The sequence below is a fragment of the Oryctolagus cuniculus genome, chromosome 7 (genome assembly GCF_964237555.1).
Source record: "Oryctolagus cuniculus chromosome 7, mOryCun1.1, whole genome shotgun sequence".
NCBI classification, from domain to species: Eukaryota; Metazoa; Chordata; class Mammalia; order Lagomorpha; family Leporidae; genus Oryctolagus; species Oryctolagus cuniculus.
This window is the reverse complement of record NC_091438.1, coordinates 30,968,596-30,984,847: the sequence shown is the minus strand read 5'-3', so window position 1 is coordinate 30,984,847 and position 16,252 is coordinate 30,968,596. Positions and strand designations below refer to the sequence as shown.

At 46.8% G+C, this 16,252-nt stretch overlaps 1 protein-coding gene across 8 annotated transcripts in view; it reads left to right on the top strand.

Moving 5' to 3' along the window:
* Positions 1-16,252, top strand: part of MPZL1 (myelin protein zero like 1) — a 67,128-nt gene that overhangs the window by 26,841 nt on the left and 24,035 nt on the right. For 5 of the 8 annotated variants that reach the window (XM_008264119.4, XM_051857171.2, XM_051857170.2 and 2 more), the window contains exons 2-4: positions 9,341-9,507; positions 14,330-14,543; positions 15,249-15,381. In XM_008264119.4, the coding sequence (XP_008262341.2) occupies positions 9,341-9,507; positions 14,330-14,543; positions 15,249-15,381 (514 nt within the window). The remainder of the gene's footprint in view (positions 1-9,340; positions 9,508-14,329; positions 14,544-15,248; positions 15,382-16,252) is intronic. The other 3 variants (XM_051857166.2, XM_070077421.1, XM_070077420.1) reach the window with 1 other exon arrangement.

Below are 16,252 nucleotides of genomic sequence, written 5' to 3'. Positions count from 1 at the left end.
CAGTACAACTTGGCTCATCTACTTCAGTCACACTCTTACTGTACAATAGTTTTGTGCGTGAAGTCGTGCATTTCATTGGTGTGCTGGAAGCCAGCTACAGTTTAGAACTCCCTAAAGACCTTTGAAAAATCCCGATGCCCAAGCCACATCCATGCTCATTAAATCAGGACCCCTGGGGATAGGGGTATGACCCAGACATCAGTATTTTTGTTTCTTCCCTTTTTTTCTTTTCTTTTTTGAAAAGATTATTTATTTATCTGAAGGAATGTCAGAGAAGGAGAGGCAGAGAGACAGAGATCCTGCATCTGCTGGTTAACTCTCCAAATGGCTGCATGGTTAGGACTGGGCCAGGCCAAAGCAAGGAGCCAGGAGCTTCATCCACATCTCTCACGTGGGTGCAGGGGCCCAAGGACCTGAGCCCAAGGACCTCTGCTGCCCTCCCAGGTGCATTAGCAGGGAGCTGGATTGGAAGCAGGGCAGCTGCGACTCAAACCGGCACCCACGTGCTATGCTGGCTATGCCACAGTGCCAGCCCTTGATTTTTAAAAGTTAATGTAATTTATTAATGTGAAGAGCAGAGACAAAGGTAGATTTCTTACTTGCTGGTTTACTCCTCAAATTACCCATAACAGTTTGGGTTAGGCCTGGAGCCAGGAACTCCATCTGTAGCAGAGACCAAGTACTTGAGCCATGTCAGCGTGCGCATTAGAAGGAAGCTGGCATTAGGAGAGGAGCTGGGCACTCCAATATAGGACGTGGGGCATCCTGAGCAGCAGCTTAACCACTGAGCCAAACACCCACCCTTGCTTGATTGTTTGGAGCCTTCAGCCTTGCCCTGGGGAAGTCTCCAGCAGAGCACTGGTGCATCCCAAGGGCCGATGCCAGGCCTGTGTCTGCTGCTGCACTGTAGATGTTTGTTTGTCTCCACTGGGTTGTTCCTACATCGGGCAGAGGCTGAGTCCCAGCATGTGTTTGCAAGAATGAATGGTTGATTGAAAATACGAAAATAGTCACAGGAGAGAGAGAGATGAACAGTAGATACATAGAGGAGTGCAAAGAAGAAATCCCAGGGCTTGACGGACTCAAGTGATTTGTTCAATGACTGGCCCGATTCAGACCTTTTGAACATTTCTCAGTGGAGAAACAGAAAGTTCTTTGTTGGTGCAGAAAGGTTAAGGATGGAGATGTGGCCAGCTGGACATGGATCATTGAGTGGAAGGAATTGATTCCAAAAGGGATTTGGTAATTCTGTGGGTTAGCAAAAGTGCATGGATTTTAAGAAATTGAGTATTTCGGACCCGGCACTGTGGTATAGCAGGTTAAGCCACTGCATGCAGTGCTGGCATCCTGTATGGGCTGCTGGTTCGAATCCCAGCTTCTCCACTTTCAATCCAGCTCTCTGCTAATGCACCCGGGAGGGCAACAGAGGAATGGCCCAGGTCCCTAGGCCCTGCACCCACATGAGAGACCTGGGAGAAGCTCCTGGCTCCTGGCTTCAGCCTGACCCAGTCCTAGTCATTGCAGCCATTTGAAGAGTGAATGGCCAACAGTGGGTGGAAGACCTCTCTCTCTCTCTCTCTAATTCTCTCTGTAAATAAAATAAAAAAAAAAAAAAAAAAAAAGATGTGAGTGATTGAGAAGACCAGTTTCCTCTGTGCTTCTCATCTAAATAGGAAGAAGACTATTGGGGAAAACTGTCTGACCCTCCTCTAAAACAGGTGGTGTCAGCATTCAGACCTGACCTCCAGCGGTCTCTGCAGACACTTTGTGCTGGGCCGACCAGGATGACTGTAAGGGCTGAGCCTGTCTGAGTTGGGTTTGGTATGTTTCACTCTGTCTTTTCTCCTTTCATTCATGTATTTTCTCAGATAGATGTTTATTGGAGACGTTGCGAAAGGGGCAGGCACTTGTCAGGCACTGAGAGTAAGGTGGTGATCGAGGCAGACATGGTCTCCTGCTGACCGAAGGCTGCAGATAGCCAGCCATTCCAGTAGAGTGCGAAGAGAACGCTGACCCAGGAGGGATGGCAGGGTCGCAGGGTGTGGAGGGAGGAAGTCACTTTGAGATTGCGGCCTGAAGCATGACGTCTACACAGAGAGTATACAGAGGAGTGTTCCTGAGGAATGAAAAGCTTAATTTATTAATACTCTGGTTCCCTGAATGGAGTATGTTTTTGTAACTTCCTCCTCCTTTGTGCCATCAGCCAAGAGAAACCCGAAATAGCAGTTGTGCTTCAAGGACTAAAAGAGGCTGCCTCAGCGGCAGTGGCCTGTTCTGAAGAGGGGGTGGAGGCCTCTCACTGGTCAGGGGCAGCAAGACAGCTCTGCACCTGCGGGGTCTCCACTCACCATCATCCAACTGCTTTCACTTTATCCAGCCTGAAGGCACTAGCCTGGGAGTGACAGCGGACACTGGGAGGGGATCCTGTGTTGAATGCTTTGATAGAAGCATTCTGGAATTTGAAAAGTAGGGGTGGGTACTGTGACACAGTAAGTTTATGTACCTCTTGGGATGTCTGCGTCCCATGTCAGAGGGCACAGGATCAAGTCTTGCTTCTGCTTCCAATCCAGCTTCCTGCTAAGAAGCTGCCTGGGAGGCAGTAGGTGGTAGCTCAAGTACTTAGGCCCCTGCCACCCATGTGAGAGCCCTGGATGGAGTTGCTGGTTACTGGCTTCAGCCTAGCCCAACCCTGGCTGTTGTGAGCATTTAGGGAGTGAACAGTAGATGAAAGACTCTCTCCCCCTCTCTCTCTCATACACACACATACTGCTTTTCAAATAAAAATAATAAAAATTTTTAAAAAGTTTATACATTTTTAGTTTGAAAGTATGTGTGTTATATTTCCAAGCTTCCTCTGAATTTTTTTTAAAGATTTCATTTATTTATTTATTTGAAAGGCAGTTATAGAGAGGCAGAAGCAGGAGGCAGAGAAAGAGGTCTTCCATCTACTGGTTGATTCCCCAAATGGCTGCAATGGCCAGAGCCATTGCAAATGGCCAATTTGGAACCAGGAGCCAGGCGTTTCCTGTGGGTCTCCCACACAGGTGCAGGGGCCCAAGGACTTGGCCATCTTCTACTGCTTTCCCAGGCTGTAGCAGAGAGTTGGATTGGAAGAGAAGCAGTTGAAACATGACTGCACCCATATGGGATGCCGGCGCTGCAGCTGGAGGCTTAGCCTACTATACCACAGTGCTGGCCCCCAAGAAATGTATATTTTTTAGAAAGTAAATTTTGAGGGCAGGCTTTTGGCACAGTGGATGAAATGCCTGTGTCCCAAATCAGAGTCCCTGAGCTCGGCTGCCAGCTCTGACTCCTAACTCCAGCTTCCTGCTGGTGCAGACCCTGGAGGCAGAGATGATGGCTCAAGTAATTGGGTTCCTGCCACCCATGTGCGAGACCTGGACTGGGTTCCCAGTGCCCTGGGCATCTGGATATAGGCCTTTGAAGAGTGAGCCAGCATATTGGAGATTTCTCTTTCTGCCTCTCAAATTAATAAGGCGTTTTTTTTTTTAAACAGATATATTTTTATCGCATTCCTAATATCTTCCTTTTCTCCTTGGGAAAAAAAAAGCTTTTATTGTGAAAAATGAAATATATACAGAAGCATGCATGTAGAGCTTACAGAGTTAACTGTTACAAGCGCACCCTCATGCTCACTGTCCAGCCTGGGCAGTAGAGCTTGCCCAGTGGTGTGTGCCTTTTACATCCTGTCCCTGCCACCCTGCTCCAGGTGTGACCACTGCTCTGGATTCTGTGTTTACTGTTCTCTTGCATTCCTTTCTTTTAATGTGTTCTAAAAGGTCATATTTATGCTTGCATTAGGAGAAATTACAATATCAGACTGTTACTGTGTACCAACAGAGAACAAGATAGGTCAGAAAGCTGTTTAAATAAGTTACTGGATTGTACTCTTTTGAGCAGGAGACCGTACTGGTAACAGCAAAGTGCCTCAAAACAATTTTCAAAACAAAAGCCACCTTTCAATGTCTAGGAAAGCCTTCACAGGGTTTGTTTAAAAGATAAGGTTTTTACAAACCAGGGTGCTGCAGTTGGCTGGAGCAGTAACATAACATGGAATTGCTTCAACCAGTAACAGTTTCAAGTTCCCCACCTAGACTGTGAAAATGTTCATTCATGATAATGCCGCTCCCGAGTATTCCAAATGACTTTATGGTTTGAGAGTTTGAGTTTTCTTGGAGTAAGATCAGCTTGGCGTTGGGAGGCGTTACTGACTTTGTAATACTTCAGCAATTCACAGTTTGGAAGTAGGTCGTGTCCAGGGAACGGCCTCTTGGGTGAGCCGTTGGTGAATGCTTTTCCTTTGTGGTGGTGATGGGTGTTGTTTTGTGCTCCTTAGTGGCTCCCTCTTCTTCTTTTCTTTTTTCTAAAATGTGCTTGTTATCCATCCAAAATGTAAGAAAATCAAGTTTTGGGACTCGATTGGAAGTGGTGGAACTGTGCCCTGGTCAGATGACCCCAGGCTCTGGTTGCTTGTCCGGTGATTCCACCTCCGTGGTTCATTTGGCTTAAGCTCCTGCGAGGAGGGCCAGGGTCACTTCCCTGGGCGATGAAGTACCTTCTAGGAACCTTATTCTCCACACTACATTAAGAGAAGCGTTGTTTGGGTTTTGTTTGTTTGTTTTCTCGCTCTTTAAACTGTAACATAGTTCAGCAAGGTCTTCCACTCCTGCGGGAAACCTTCCCCAGGGAGAAAGTGAGCTCAGCTCCCATTACCAGGAAGGTCGAAGGTGGTGTGTAGCTTAGAATTCACATTTGGCAGGATTTGAAAACATTTGTTCATCACTTCATGTTTTTATTTTGTTTCCTTTTATTCCTAAGCAGTCCACAGGAAACTCTTTCCCTTCCATCTGCAGTTTTTTGAACCGGAGCTTTAATGCATTTCACAAGCATGCTGGCTAACCCGTCATTGTGAACCCCAGCCCTGAAAAAGAACCTCTTCGATATTTTACTGGATTAGTATTCCAGACTTCAGTGACATGGAGTGTAGATTAGAGCAGTAAGTTCTGCAAATCCCAGTGTTCTTTGCCTTTGCAGTTTTAGCCATTTTAACTCTCCCCTAAGAACAGCTCCCTTTTGTGACTCTGAAGATGAGCTGTCTGGATTCCACAGTCATTTTACTGTGCATTTGCATAATACTCCTAGTCACTTAAAGAGGCTAGGAGGAGAGGGCCGGACAAAGCACACCATTCCCAATTGTTTGACACTGGCGGCTGGCTGTGCTTGGGCTGCGTGGAGAGTAGTCTGTGTGTATCTTCTGGGATACTCTGTACCGGCAGGGGCGTTATACCAAGGTGACCAGCATGGCCGCTGCAGCGTGTTTGAGGGTAAAGGGTGGGAGATGAGATCTGAGTGGTGGCTGGGAGTTTGTGTAGGGCTTTGGGGGCCACATGAGGACTGACCTGATCTTGGCTGCTGTGGGAAACCCTAGGAGGGTTTGAGCAGAGGAGTGATGTAATCTAACTTGCATTTTAGCAAGAGCTCTCTGGTCTCACTGGGGAGCCACCACAATTAAGTGAGTAAGGCTGGAAAAGAAAGACACCAGTGAGACAGGCATTGAAGTGTCCAAGTGAAAGATGATGGTGGCTTGGACCAAGATGGTAACACAGGATGGGGCAGGGAGAGAGAAATTTCAAGATATATTTTGCCTATGGCTTAGAAGTAAGTTGTGCGAAAGACATGAAAGATCCCAGGATTTTGGCCTCAGCCACTGGAGGGCTGGAGTTGCCATTTACTGCATTGTATGATGTACAGGACAGCTTCCCACAGCAAAGACTCATCCGACCTGGGACTGGTGTTGTGGTGTAGCAGGTAAAGCTGCCACATATAATGCCAGCATCCCATGTGAGTACCTGTTTGAGTCCCAGCTGCTCCACTTCCAGTCCAGCTGCAAGCTAATTAGCTCCAAGCTAATGCACTTGGGGAAGCAGCAGAAGATGGCCCAAGTCCTTGGGCCCCTGGACCCATGTGGGAGACCCGGAAGAAGCTCCTGGCTGTTGGCTTCAGCCTGAATCAGCTCCAGCCATTGCGGCCATTTGGGGAGTGAACCAACAGATGGAAAATTCTCTCTCTTTCTCTCTCTCTCTCTCTCTCTCTCTCTGTAAACTCTGCCTTTCAAATAAATAAATAAATCTTTAAAACTAAACCAAAAAGAATCACCTGATGCAATTATCAGCAGCGCCAAGCAGAGAAGCCTTGGTTTAGGGAATGACCGTAGGAATAGGTGGCTAGGGTAGACCTCATCTTAGTGTGCTTTGCACACAGAGACCAGGGGTTTAGAAGGTTTATCTTAGAACTAACAGAGGCTCCAAGAATTCTGACAGGAGTAATGTTGCATAGAAGGATAGACGGCCACGATGAGGGGAAGTTAGCTCACTGTGTGTGAAGCCTCCTTTCTTTAAAGGAGCTAGCTGATTGGAGAGAGGGGCAGTTCACCTTTCTGGTTCTAAGGGCTGCATGGCCTTTTTCCCCTTTGTTCTAAAGAGCCACTTAAGTCCATCTTAAATAGACTACCTGAAAGCCGGTTAGGGATCGATTAGTTTTTTTTTTGCTCAAAATTCTGGGACTGTAAACTTGGACACTTGGCCTGGTTCCGCCTTGAAATAATGTCTCAGGGGCACAATTCTTAAAGCCAGTTCTCCTGGAAGCAGGGATCTGGTTTACAGCAACCTTTGAGAAGCCTGTGTGGCCTGTAGATTGCGGGGCTTCACTTGCAGTGCTCCTCAGCGCGGATGCAGCTAGTCCAAGCCGCACAGAGGGAGTCAGGGTTGCACAGCAGTGCTGTGTCCTGGAATCAGCTGTGCAGCTCGTCGGGTCTTGTGCTGCCCTTCATTTTGAACTCCTGGGCCCCAGGGCTACTTTTCTGCCTGCCCACAACAGCAAGGCATGTCTTTTGTTTGCTTCTCGTCTGAAAGAAGGGCTTGTTTTGAGGTCTGGACCACAAATAATAATCCATTGTTCCCTATAATAATAATCCACCCTCTTTAGCAGAAAAAAATTCTGCTGGATGCAGTGTGGCTATCAGTTTATTTAAAAGAATAGCCAAAAGTGCCCATTGTGTCCTGAGAATAAACATTTGGAAGATGGTTGGGAGGAGTGGGGGAGTGCCCTTGCCCCCCTCCCCCTGGAGTCACAGGCTCTCAAGAAGAAAAAAATTCTGAAAATGACCATCCGTCCCAGCTGCCAATACCCTGCATTATTCTGCCTGTCTGTTACATTCTGAGAACAACTGGAACACTGCAGATATTTATTGCAGAGTGTTTCTTTTAAAAAATCTTCTCTTGCAGATGGGTGTTTTATGTTACCAACTTTAGGCCACATAAGTTTCTCGGTGACCGTCATTTTGAACCTGGAAGTGTCTCTTTTTGAGTGAAGACTCTTATTTTAGCAGGAGTCCATAATTCCTGCAGTTGCCTCTGATTGCAGATGTTGAAGAAGAGCTATTTTTATGTTGCATATGATGGAACACATTTTAATTACTATGCCCTGGGCTTCGGCTAGCAGGAAACCTCAGTGGGCAGAATACAAACATGACGGTGCGGTCGGTTGTTTCTTGAGGGCTGTGTACCTAACACACCATCGGTTAGATTTCACAGATTATACAGTTTTCTGCCTCGAGTTTTTTCTAGGAAAAGAATCAGAATACATTTGGCTTTAAAATGAAGTGATGTCTTAGAAGAGTTTTAGTTGCTTTAACTATTGAAGATGAGGGGCAGGCATCTGGGCCAGTTTAAGATGCTTGCATCAGCCGGTGCCACGGCTCACTAGGCTAATCCTCCACCTTGCGGTGCCGGCACACCGGGTTCTAGTCCCGGCCGGGGCGCCGGATTCTGTCCCGGTTGCCCCTCTTCCAGGCCAGCTCTCTGCTGTGGCCAGGGAGTGCAGTGGAGGATGGCCCAAGTGCTTGGGCCCTGCACCCCATGGGAGTCCAGGATAAGTATCTGGCTCCTGCCATCGGATCAGCATGGTGCGCCGGCCGCAGCCCGCCAGCCGCGGCGGCCACTGGAGGGTGAACCAACGGCAAAGGAAGACCTTTCTCTCTGTCTCTCTCTCACTGTCCACTCAGCCTGTCCGAAAGAAAAAAAAAAAAGATGCTTGCATCGTATGTCAGAGAGCCTGGGTTTGATACTTGACTCCACTCCAGTTCCAGTTTCCTGCTAATGCACACCCTGGAAGCAGCAGCGATGGCTCAGATAACAGTTTCTATCACCCGTGTGGAGAGACCTGGATTGAGTTTCCACCTCGTGGCTTCAGCCCCTGCCACAGGCTGTTTCAGACATTTGGGGAGTGAACCAACATGAAAGCACTCAGTCCCTCTCTCTGCACCTCTCAGATAAATAAATTAATTAATTAATTTTAGAGAAATTTTAAATATCAAAGATTAAAAAAATTCCATGTGACAACAATTATGTATAACAGGTAAATGTGAGAACCATTTAAAAAAATAAAAATGTGACTGACACAGCATTAAAGACGAAGCCATCAGCGTGGCAATGAAGTAGGCCTTCAGTAAGCGAATGAAGTGAATGGAACTGTGATCAATGGAGAATTACTCAGCAATAACAAGGGGTGAGATGTCACGCCCCCAAGAGATAAGGCGGAAGGGTGCCTGAATGCTGCTAAGTGAAGGAAGCCCATCTGAAGAGGCTGCATAGTGTATGACTTCCAACCATGGAACACACAGGAAAAGGCAAACACACAGACGGTAAATGGTCATTGGCCGCCAGGGGCTTCAGAGGGGTCAGTGGCAGGAGCACAGAGGATGTTTAGGCCAATGAAACTAGTCTGTGTGTTACTGTAATGGTAAATGCAGGCCATCATACATGTCTGTCAAGATCCATAGGCTGTGTAACAGTGAGTGAAACTAACAGTGCTGTGTAGCTAACAATAATGTAACGATGCTGGATCTCATTAGAAACAAATACATCACACTAATGCCAGAGAAGCATAATAGAGGAAACTGATGTGTGTGTGTGTGTGTGTGTATGAGAGAGAGAGAGAAGGAATATGTGGGATCTCTTCCACTCAGTGTTTGTCAAAGTAAAAATGCTCTTAAAAATAGTCTTTCTAAGTTTAAAAACATAAATATTAAGTTAAAAATCTTACTAAAAAGTAAAAACTCAGATGTCCACAATTATTCTATTTGTAGGAAGTACTTAGATACTGAATTACCTGCAAGAATATATGGTATAATGGCATTGGATTACTGTATATATCTAGTCATTTCCTGTGTCTTTTCCCCATCTTCTCTATATATATGCACAATGGTATTTATGCTAAGTTACTGAGTCCTACTTTAAAACCATCTGTGTTCTTTCTCTAGTGACAGCCGGAGTATCAGCCTTGGAGGTGTACACACCAAAAGAAATCTTCGTGGCAAATGGGACACAAGGGAGGCTTACGTGCAAGTTCAAGTCTACAGACGCCACGAGCGGGTTGACCACGGTCTCCTGGAGCTTCCAGCCAGAGGGGTCTGACACCACTGTGTCGGTAAGAATGCTTTAGCCTTACCTCACAAGTTTCTTTACTGCTGCAGTGGAATCAATTATCCATTATTCTCATTTCTCATTTCCAAAATGAGTGTATTTGTTGTGTATTATAGACTTCAAAGCCCTTTTCTTGCTTCAAACTACAGGAAAAAAATAAGTTCAGCATCTCTTAAAAGCAGCTTGTTTCCTTGTTTTTGCATATCATTCTACCCTGGCCATCTACCCCAGTTCCTCTTCAGCAAATCATTAAGCTTTTCCTTGGCAAGTCATTAAGATTTTCAGAGCCTCACTTTCCTCATTTGTGAAATACCAGGCAGGTGAATCACACCTTGCAGAGCAGATGTGAGCATTAGAATGTTGTCAGGAGACTTTTCCGTGAGTCTTTTTACATTTCTGCACGTTGCAAGCCAAAGCACCAGCTGAGTTGGTTCCAGACTTTTTATAAAGATAGTGTCTACCTTAGAAGACAGAGATGGTGTTTGCCTCTGTGGTAGAGGACAGATCCACTTACTGTCTAGTAAAGATATTATCTCCCTTCAGGGCAAATGTTAGAAATGCCTTTGGCCCATCTTAAAAAAAACTGAAAAAATGGGCTTTGATGCAATGCTTCTTCATGTGCAGCATCCACCTGATCCCTCCATGACATCCTCATGGGACTTGTCGGCAAGAAGAATGGATGAACACGTGCTTCCTGCCACATCATAAGTAATAAAGTCCTTTGTCCCGGAGTCTTCTTCACGGAGTGAGGACTTCACAGGAGTCCATGTCTTCTGCCATCATCTGTGAACCTTTGTTAGCTTACAAGGAAGGTAAAATCTTAGACCCTTCACTTATTTATTTTTATTTATTTGAAAGGCAAAGTGATAGAGACAAAGACAGAGATCTTCAATTCCCCAAATGCCCACAATTTTGGCCAGGCCAAAGCCAAGAGCTTGGACCTCCATCTGCATTTCCATGTGAGTGGCAGGGACCCAAATACTTGAACCATCATCGGATTCCCAAGGTGCACACTAGCAGGAAGCTGGATCAGAAACAGAGCAGGTAGGTATTCAAACCCAGGCAGTCTAATATAGGAAGCAAGGAGTCCAGGTGATGTCTTTTTTTTTTTTTTTTTTTTTTTTTTTTGGACAGGCTGAGTGGACAGTGAGAGAGAGAGAGAGAGAGAAAAAGGTCTTCCTTTACCATTGGTTCACCCTCCAATGGCCGCTGTGGCTGGCATGTTGTGGCTGGCACACCGCGCTGATCCAAAGCCAGGAGCCAGGTGCTTCTCCTGGTCTCCCATGCGGGTGCAGGGCCCAAGGACTTGGGCCATCCTCCACTGCCTTCCCGGGCCACAGCAGAGAGCTGGACTGGAAGAGGGGCAACCAGGACAGAATCCGGTGCCTCGACCGGGACTAGAACCCAGTGTGCCAGCGCCACAGGCAGAGGATTAGCCTATTGAGCTGTGGTGCCGACCTAGGTGATGTCTTAACCTCTATCCCACAATGCCTACCCCACCTTTCACCTTTTTTTTTTAGGTTTATTTATTTGAAAGTCATAGTTACAGACACAGAGAGAGAATCTTCTGTCTGCTGATTCACTCCCCATATGGCTGCAGTGCTGGAGCTGGGCTGGGCTGGGCTGGGCTGGCCGAAACCAGGAGCCACTTCCAGGTGCCCCATGGGTGGCATGGGCCCAGGCACCTGGCCATGCTCTGCTGCTCTCCCAGGACATTAGTCAGGAGCTAGATAGGAAGTGGAGCAGCTGGGACTCGAACCAGCACCCCACAGGAGATGCTGATATTGCAAGCAGCAGCATAAGCCACTGTGCTGCAATGCAAGCCCTCCTTTCAAGGTTCTTACCAAGCATTTAGGTTATATTAAGTTCAAGATATATTTGATAAATGGTAATAACAATAATAATTATCATTATTATTATTTGTCAGTGATCATTTAGGCATTGTAGAGGATAAACTATAGGAAGTTGAAGGTGGAGTTGGATACCAATTAAGAGGTTCAAGTTGATGAGAACAGAAATCAGGTATTGGTGGTGGGAAATGAAGAGAAAAAAGAGACCGAGAGAAAGATATAAGGTAGATTGACAAGGGAATTACAAGGAGGAATCTTGGATTATTCCAAAATACATGGTTTGGGAAACAAATAATAGCCGAATTAGTCCATTTTGTGCTGCTGTAGCAAAGCACCACAGACTGGGTAAAGAACCGAGATTTAATCCTTACACTTCTGGAGGCCTGGAAGTCCAAGATCAAGGGGCCGGCGTCTCCTAAGGGCCTTCTTACTACGCCGTCCCATGGTGGAGAGCAGAAGAGCAAGAGAGCAGCAGACTCCCTCTGTCTTCGTGGTGGCCTCAATCCACTCACGAGCGTGGAACTCTAGTGACCCAAATACCCCCAACCAGGCGCCATCTCCCAGCACTAGCAATGAGGAGGAAGTTTCAATGTGAGTTTGAGAGGAAGCAAAAATGTTCAAATGAGAGCGGTGGCCATCAGGAGCAGGTGCTGTGGAGCAGCAGGATAATCCATGTCAGAGTGCCTGAGACTGAGTCCCAGCTACTCTGCTTCCGATCCATCTTCCTGCTACTGTACCTGGGAAGCAGCATAGGATGGCTCAAACAGCCGAGTTCCTGCCACCCAAGTTCCTGACTCCAGGCTTTGGCCTGGCCTAGCCCCAGCTGTTGCAACCATTTGTGGAAGGAGCCAGCAGGTGGAAGATTCTCTCTCTCTCTTTCTCTCATCTCTATCTCTCTGTTTCTTCCTCTTTCTCTACTCCAGCCATGTGTATGTGTCACTCTTCCTTTAAAATAAACACATAAAACCTTTAAAAAAAAAAAAACAGGATGACATACACAGGTGGAAGATGATGTTTACAGGAGCAGGTGACAACTCGGGGGCTGAGGGTAACCTGTGGTGAAGCGAGGAGACAATTAGTGAAGGGTGCAGAGTTCAAGGGATGCTATTGATGAGAGAGAAGTGGAGAGCTGACAGTCATGGGACAAATGAGATTGCACAGGGAAATTCCACGTGCTCAAGAGGATTCTTTTTTTTTTTTTTTTTTAAGATTTATTTATTTATTTGAAAGTCAGAGTTATACAGAGAGAGAAGGAGAGAGAAAGAGAGCTCCTCCATCTGCTGGTTTACTTCCCAAATGGCCACAATGGCTGGAGCTGCGCCAATCTGAAGCCAGGAGCTAGGAGCTTCTTCCAGGTCTCCCACGTGGGTGCAGGGACCCATCTTCTATGGCTTTTCCAAGGCATAGCAGAGAGCTAGATCAGAAGTGGAGCAGCGGGGTCTCGAACTGGTGCCCATATGGGCTGCTGGCACTGCAGGAGGCGGCTTAACCCATTATGCCACAGTGCTAGCCCTCAAGAAGTTTCTAAAATCCTCTATTTGGATTGCCAGGGGAGTTGATTTCTATGACTCCGGCTCCACTCTGCCCCATGCTCCTCCATCCATGAATGAGAACAAAGATATCCAGCCTCCAGCAGGGCTGCTTGGGTTAAAGAGAGAGGGTATGAGGACAGACCCTCCCCCTGAGCCTTCCAAGGCGCTGGGTTTGACCCATTCTTTGCAAAGAAGCTCCTTTGGTGAAAGGAGGTGTGAGGAGCGAGTGGAGAGTGCAGAGAGAGGCAAGCGCACTCGTGTCTGCGCTTTGTTCTTTCTGCGTACACACGGCTTTTCCATAATGCAGAGTGTGAGAGGGCGAAACCCACAGACCGAGTCCTCTGTGGTGTTGAGGGTTCTTTTTCTTCATGCCTTTGTGTATCTCCGTGGGGAGCTTTGGAGTCCCTGGGCTCAGCCATGGAGTTGTCAGAAGAGCGTTGGTACTGAGGGGTCAGATGGGCCTGGTTCTGACCCCTGGGTCCTCCACTTACTAGCGCTGTGACCTTGTGACCTTGTGAAAATGGCTTCTTTGAATCTGCATTTCCATTTTCGTAACAATTTGGGTAATAGTAATGATATCAATAGGATGTTAAGAGGATTGGAGGTCATCTACAAATCGGTTCTGTCAAAGCCCATGATGGCCAAACTTGTCTAACTTATATTCTATAACTTGAGAATTGTGATGTGATGTTGCATTCTTTCTGTGTGGAGTCTTTTTTTTTTTTTTTTTAAGTTTAGGTGACAGAGAGCTCTCCTCTGCTGATTAATTTCCCAAATGCCCAACACCCATGACAGCCAGCCAGCGTGCTGGCAAAGCTGGGAGCCTGGGTCTCCCACATGGATGGCAGGGGCCCAGTCACTTGAGTCATCTGCTGCTGCCTGCACGGTGTACAGTAGCAGGAAGCTGGAGTCAGGAGCAGAGGCAAAGCTGTGCACTCCAGTGTGGGACACGGGCCTCCTAACTGACAACCTAACTGTCAGGTCAAATGCCTGCCCAAGAAGTCTCTTTTAAAAAGAGTGTTGTAGGGACTGGCGTTGTGGTACAGTGGGTTAGGATGCACCTGCAACACCGGCCTCTCATATGAATGAAGATTCCAGTCTCAGCTGCTCCACTTCATATCTAACTCCCTACTAATGTGCCTGGGAAACCAGTGGAAGATGCTCCGTGTGCTTAGACCCCTGCCACCCACCCATGTAGGAGACCCAGATGGAGTTCCTGGATCAGCCCACCTATTATAGCCATTTGGGGAGTGAGCCAACAGATCATCTCACTGTCTCTCCCTCTTGCTCTCTTTCTCTCTCTCTCTCCCTCCTTCTGTAATTCTGCCTTTCAAATAAATCATCTATCCTTTTTTTAAGATAACTTTTTACAGCATACCTATTATAGAGCTTAGAAATTCTGTCTTTGAGAATAACTTGTTTGTTTTGCTTTTTCTAATTGCAGTTTTTCCACTATTCTCAAGGACAAGTTTACCTCGGGAATTATCCACCATTTAAAGACAGAATCAGCTGGGCTGGAGACCTTGACAAGAAAGATGCATCGATCAACATAGAAAACATGCAGTTTATACACAACGGCACCTACATCTGTGATGTCAAAAACCCTCCTGACATCGTGGTTCAACCTGGACACATTAGGCTGTATGTCGTAGAAAAAGGTACTTCTGAATTGAGTATTTTCACAGTGCCAACACAGTCCCCTTTTTCTTGTGTTTAGTTGGAGAATATGAGTCCCCTTTTAGGGTGTGTCTGAAGGGAGTGCTTTACCATACAGCTGTGCTCCGTGATTCTGTGAGCCCATGGCTCTACCAAACGCACCTGGGGTGCGTGTGAGTGTGGCGGGGAGCTGCGGCTCAATCCCACTAGGTGGCCAGTGCCTCCATTTATTTACCTGCTGATTTGATTTCAAGAGTATTAGCTTTTATTGCCAGTTAGAAGGAAGACCAGATTAATTGTGGTCAAACGCAGTGGGGAAGTGTGGAAGGACATTAATGCTGTTGTCATGATGCCCGGGAGAAAGTTTTAGTATTTCCAGAAACAATCATTATTTTTTTTTTTGAGACTGAGCAGAAAATGTAGGTTCAGTTTGAGATGATTTGCCCTGTTGGGGAATAGGTGGAGAGAAATTCGCATCTCCAGTTTTTCTTTGTGGAGCACTGAGAGAGGTTGTGGGTGTGGGCAGTGGGTACCTCGTTCTGCAGTTCATCTTTTTCAGCTAACATTTCTATGTCATCAGTTAGATAACTTGAGCATTGACAAGGGTGTGGGGACTGCTAAGAGAAGGCACTTGCTGTTAATGTAATAAGCTTCCATGTGTTCCCTCTGTAGCGATGTACCTTAAAATGATTTTGTTCTTTCTCTAGAGAGCTTGCCCGAGTTTCCAGTTTGGGTGGTGGTGGGTATAGTTTCTGCTGTGGTCCTAGGTCTCATTCTGCTCATCAGCATGATTCTGGCTGTCTTCTACAGAAGGAAAAACTCTAAACGGGACTACACCGGGTAAGAGCATGGTTTGGGGGGGAGGGAGGAACCAGGGTCTGTGAAAACTGCTGTATTGTTGTGGAAAAAAGCTGGTGAAGAATCAGCTGCTGTTGCTGTCATGTCCGAATCAGGCGGTGCGCCCAAATGAGCAAGCAGAGATCAGTGGCCTGCTGTTAACTGTGGAATATGATACTGAGCCAGAGGTCCCTTCCTAGGTTTGGTGAAGTGAACCGCTCAGCAGTCTGTGCTCCGTGTTTCACCACCACGTACCCTGCAGTCGGTGTTCTTAAGCTCCTCCCCCATTTTAGGCTTTCATTTGAGTTTCCTGGCGATAACCACATAACGGTTCCTTGTCAGCAGGGTAAATGCAAAGCCCTAATCCAGAAGCTGTGCAAATAGCTGCCCCCCTCCCAGCCCAGTGTGATGACCTAGGGCTTTTCCTTTTTCCTTAAGACTGCCTCCCCGGCCCCCTACTACCACCACCACCAAGCTTTAGCCATTTAATTGCTTTGACCATTCTTGGCTTAGATTCACCTCAACTGGGATAAAAAAGTTGACAACAAAATATACCAGAAATGAAGAAAGTAGACTTTCTTTTGGTGTATGGCTTCTCAAAAGAAACGCCTTGGAGCACAGGGTGCGTGTCTAATGGAAGGACCTTCTCTTTTCCCCCACTCTAGCTGGAAAGCTAACCCATATAAGCTATATAGAACTCACATGGTCAGACGGAGCGAAGGCTGGATTCAGGTGGAGGTAGCATGAGCCATGTCAGGGGTGCACGGATCTAACTAACCATCCTGAGGGCACTGTGACCAGAGAGCATTGCATGTCCTGACCTCTCTTGCTGGTGGACAGTGGGAACCTCTATCTTTGGGCTCTGCTGATCTGG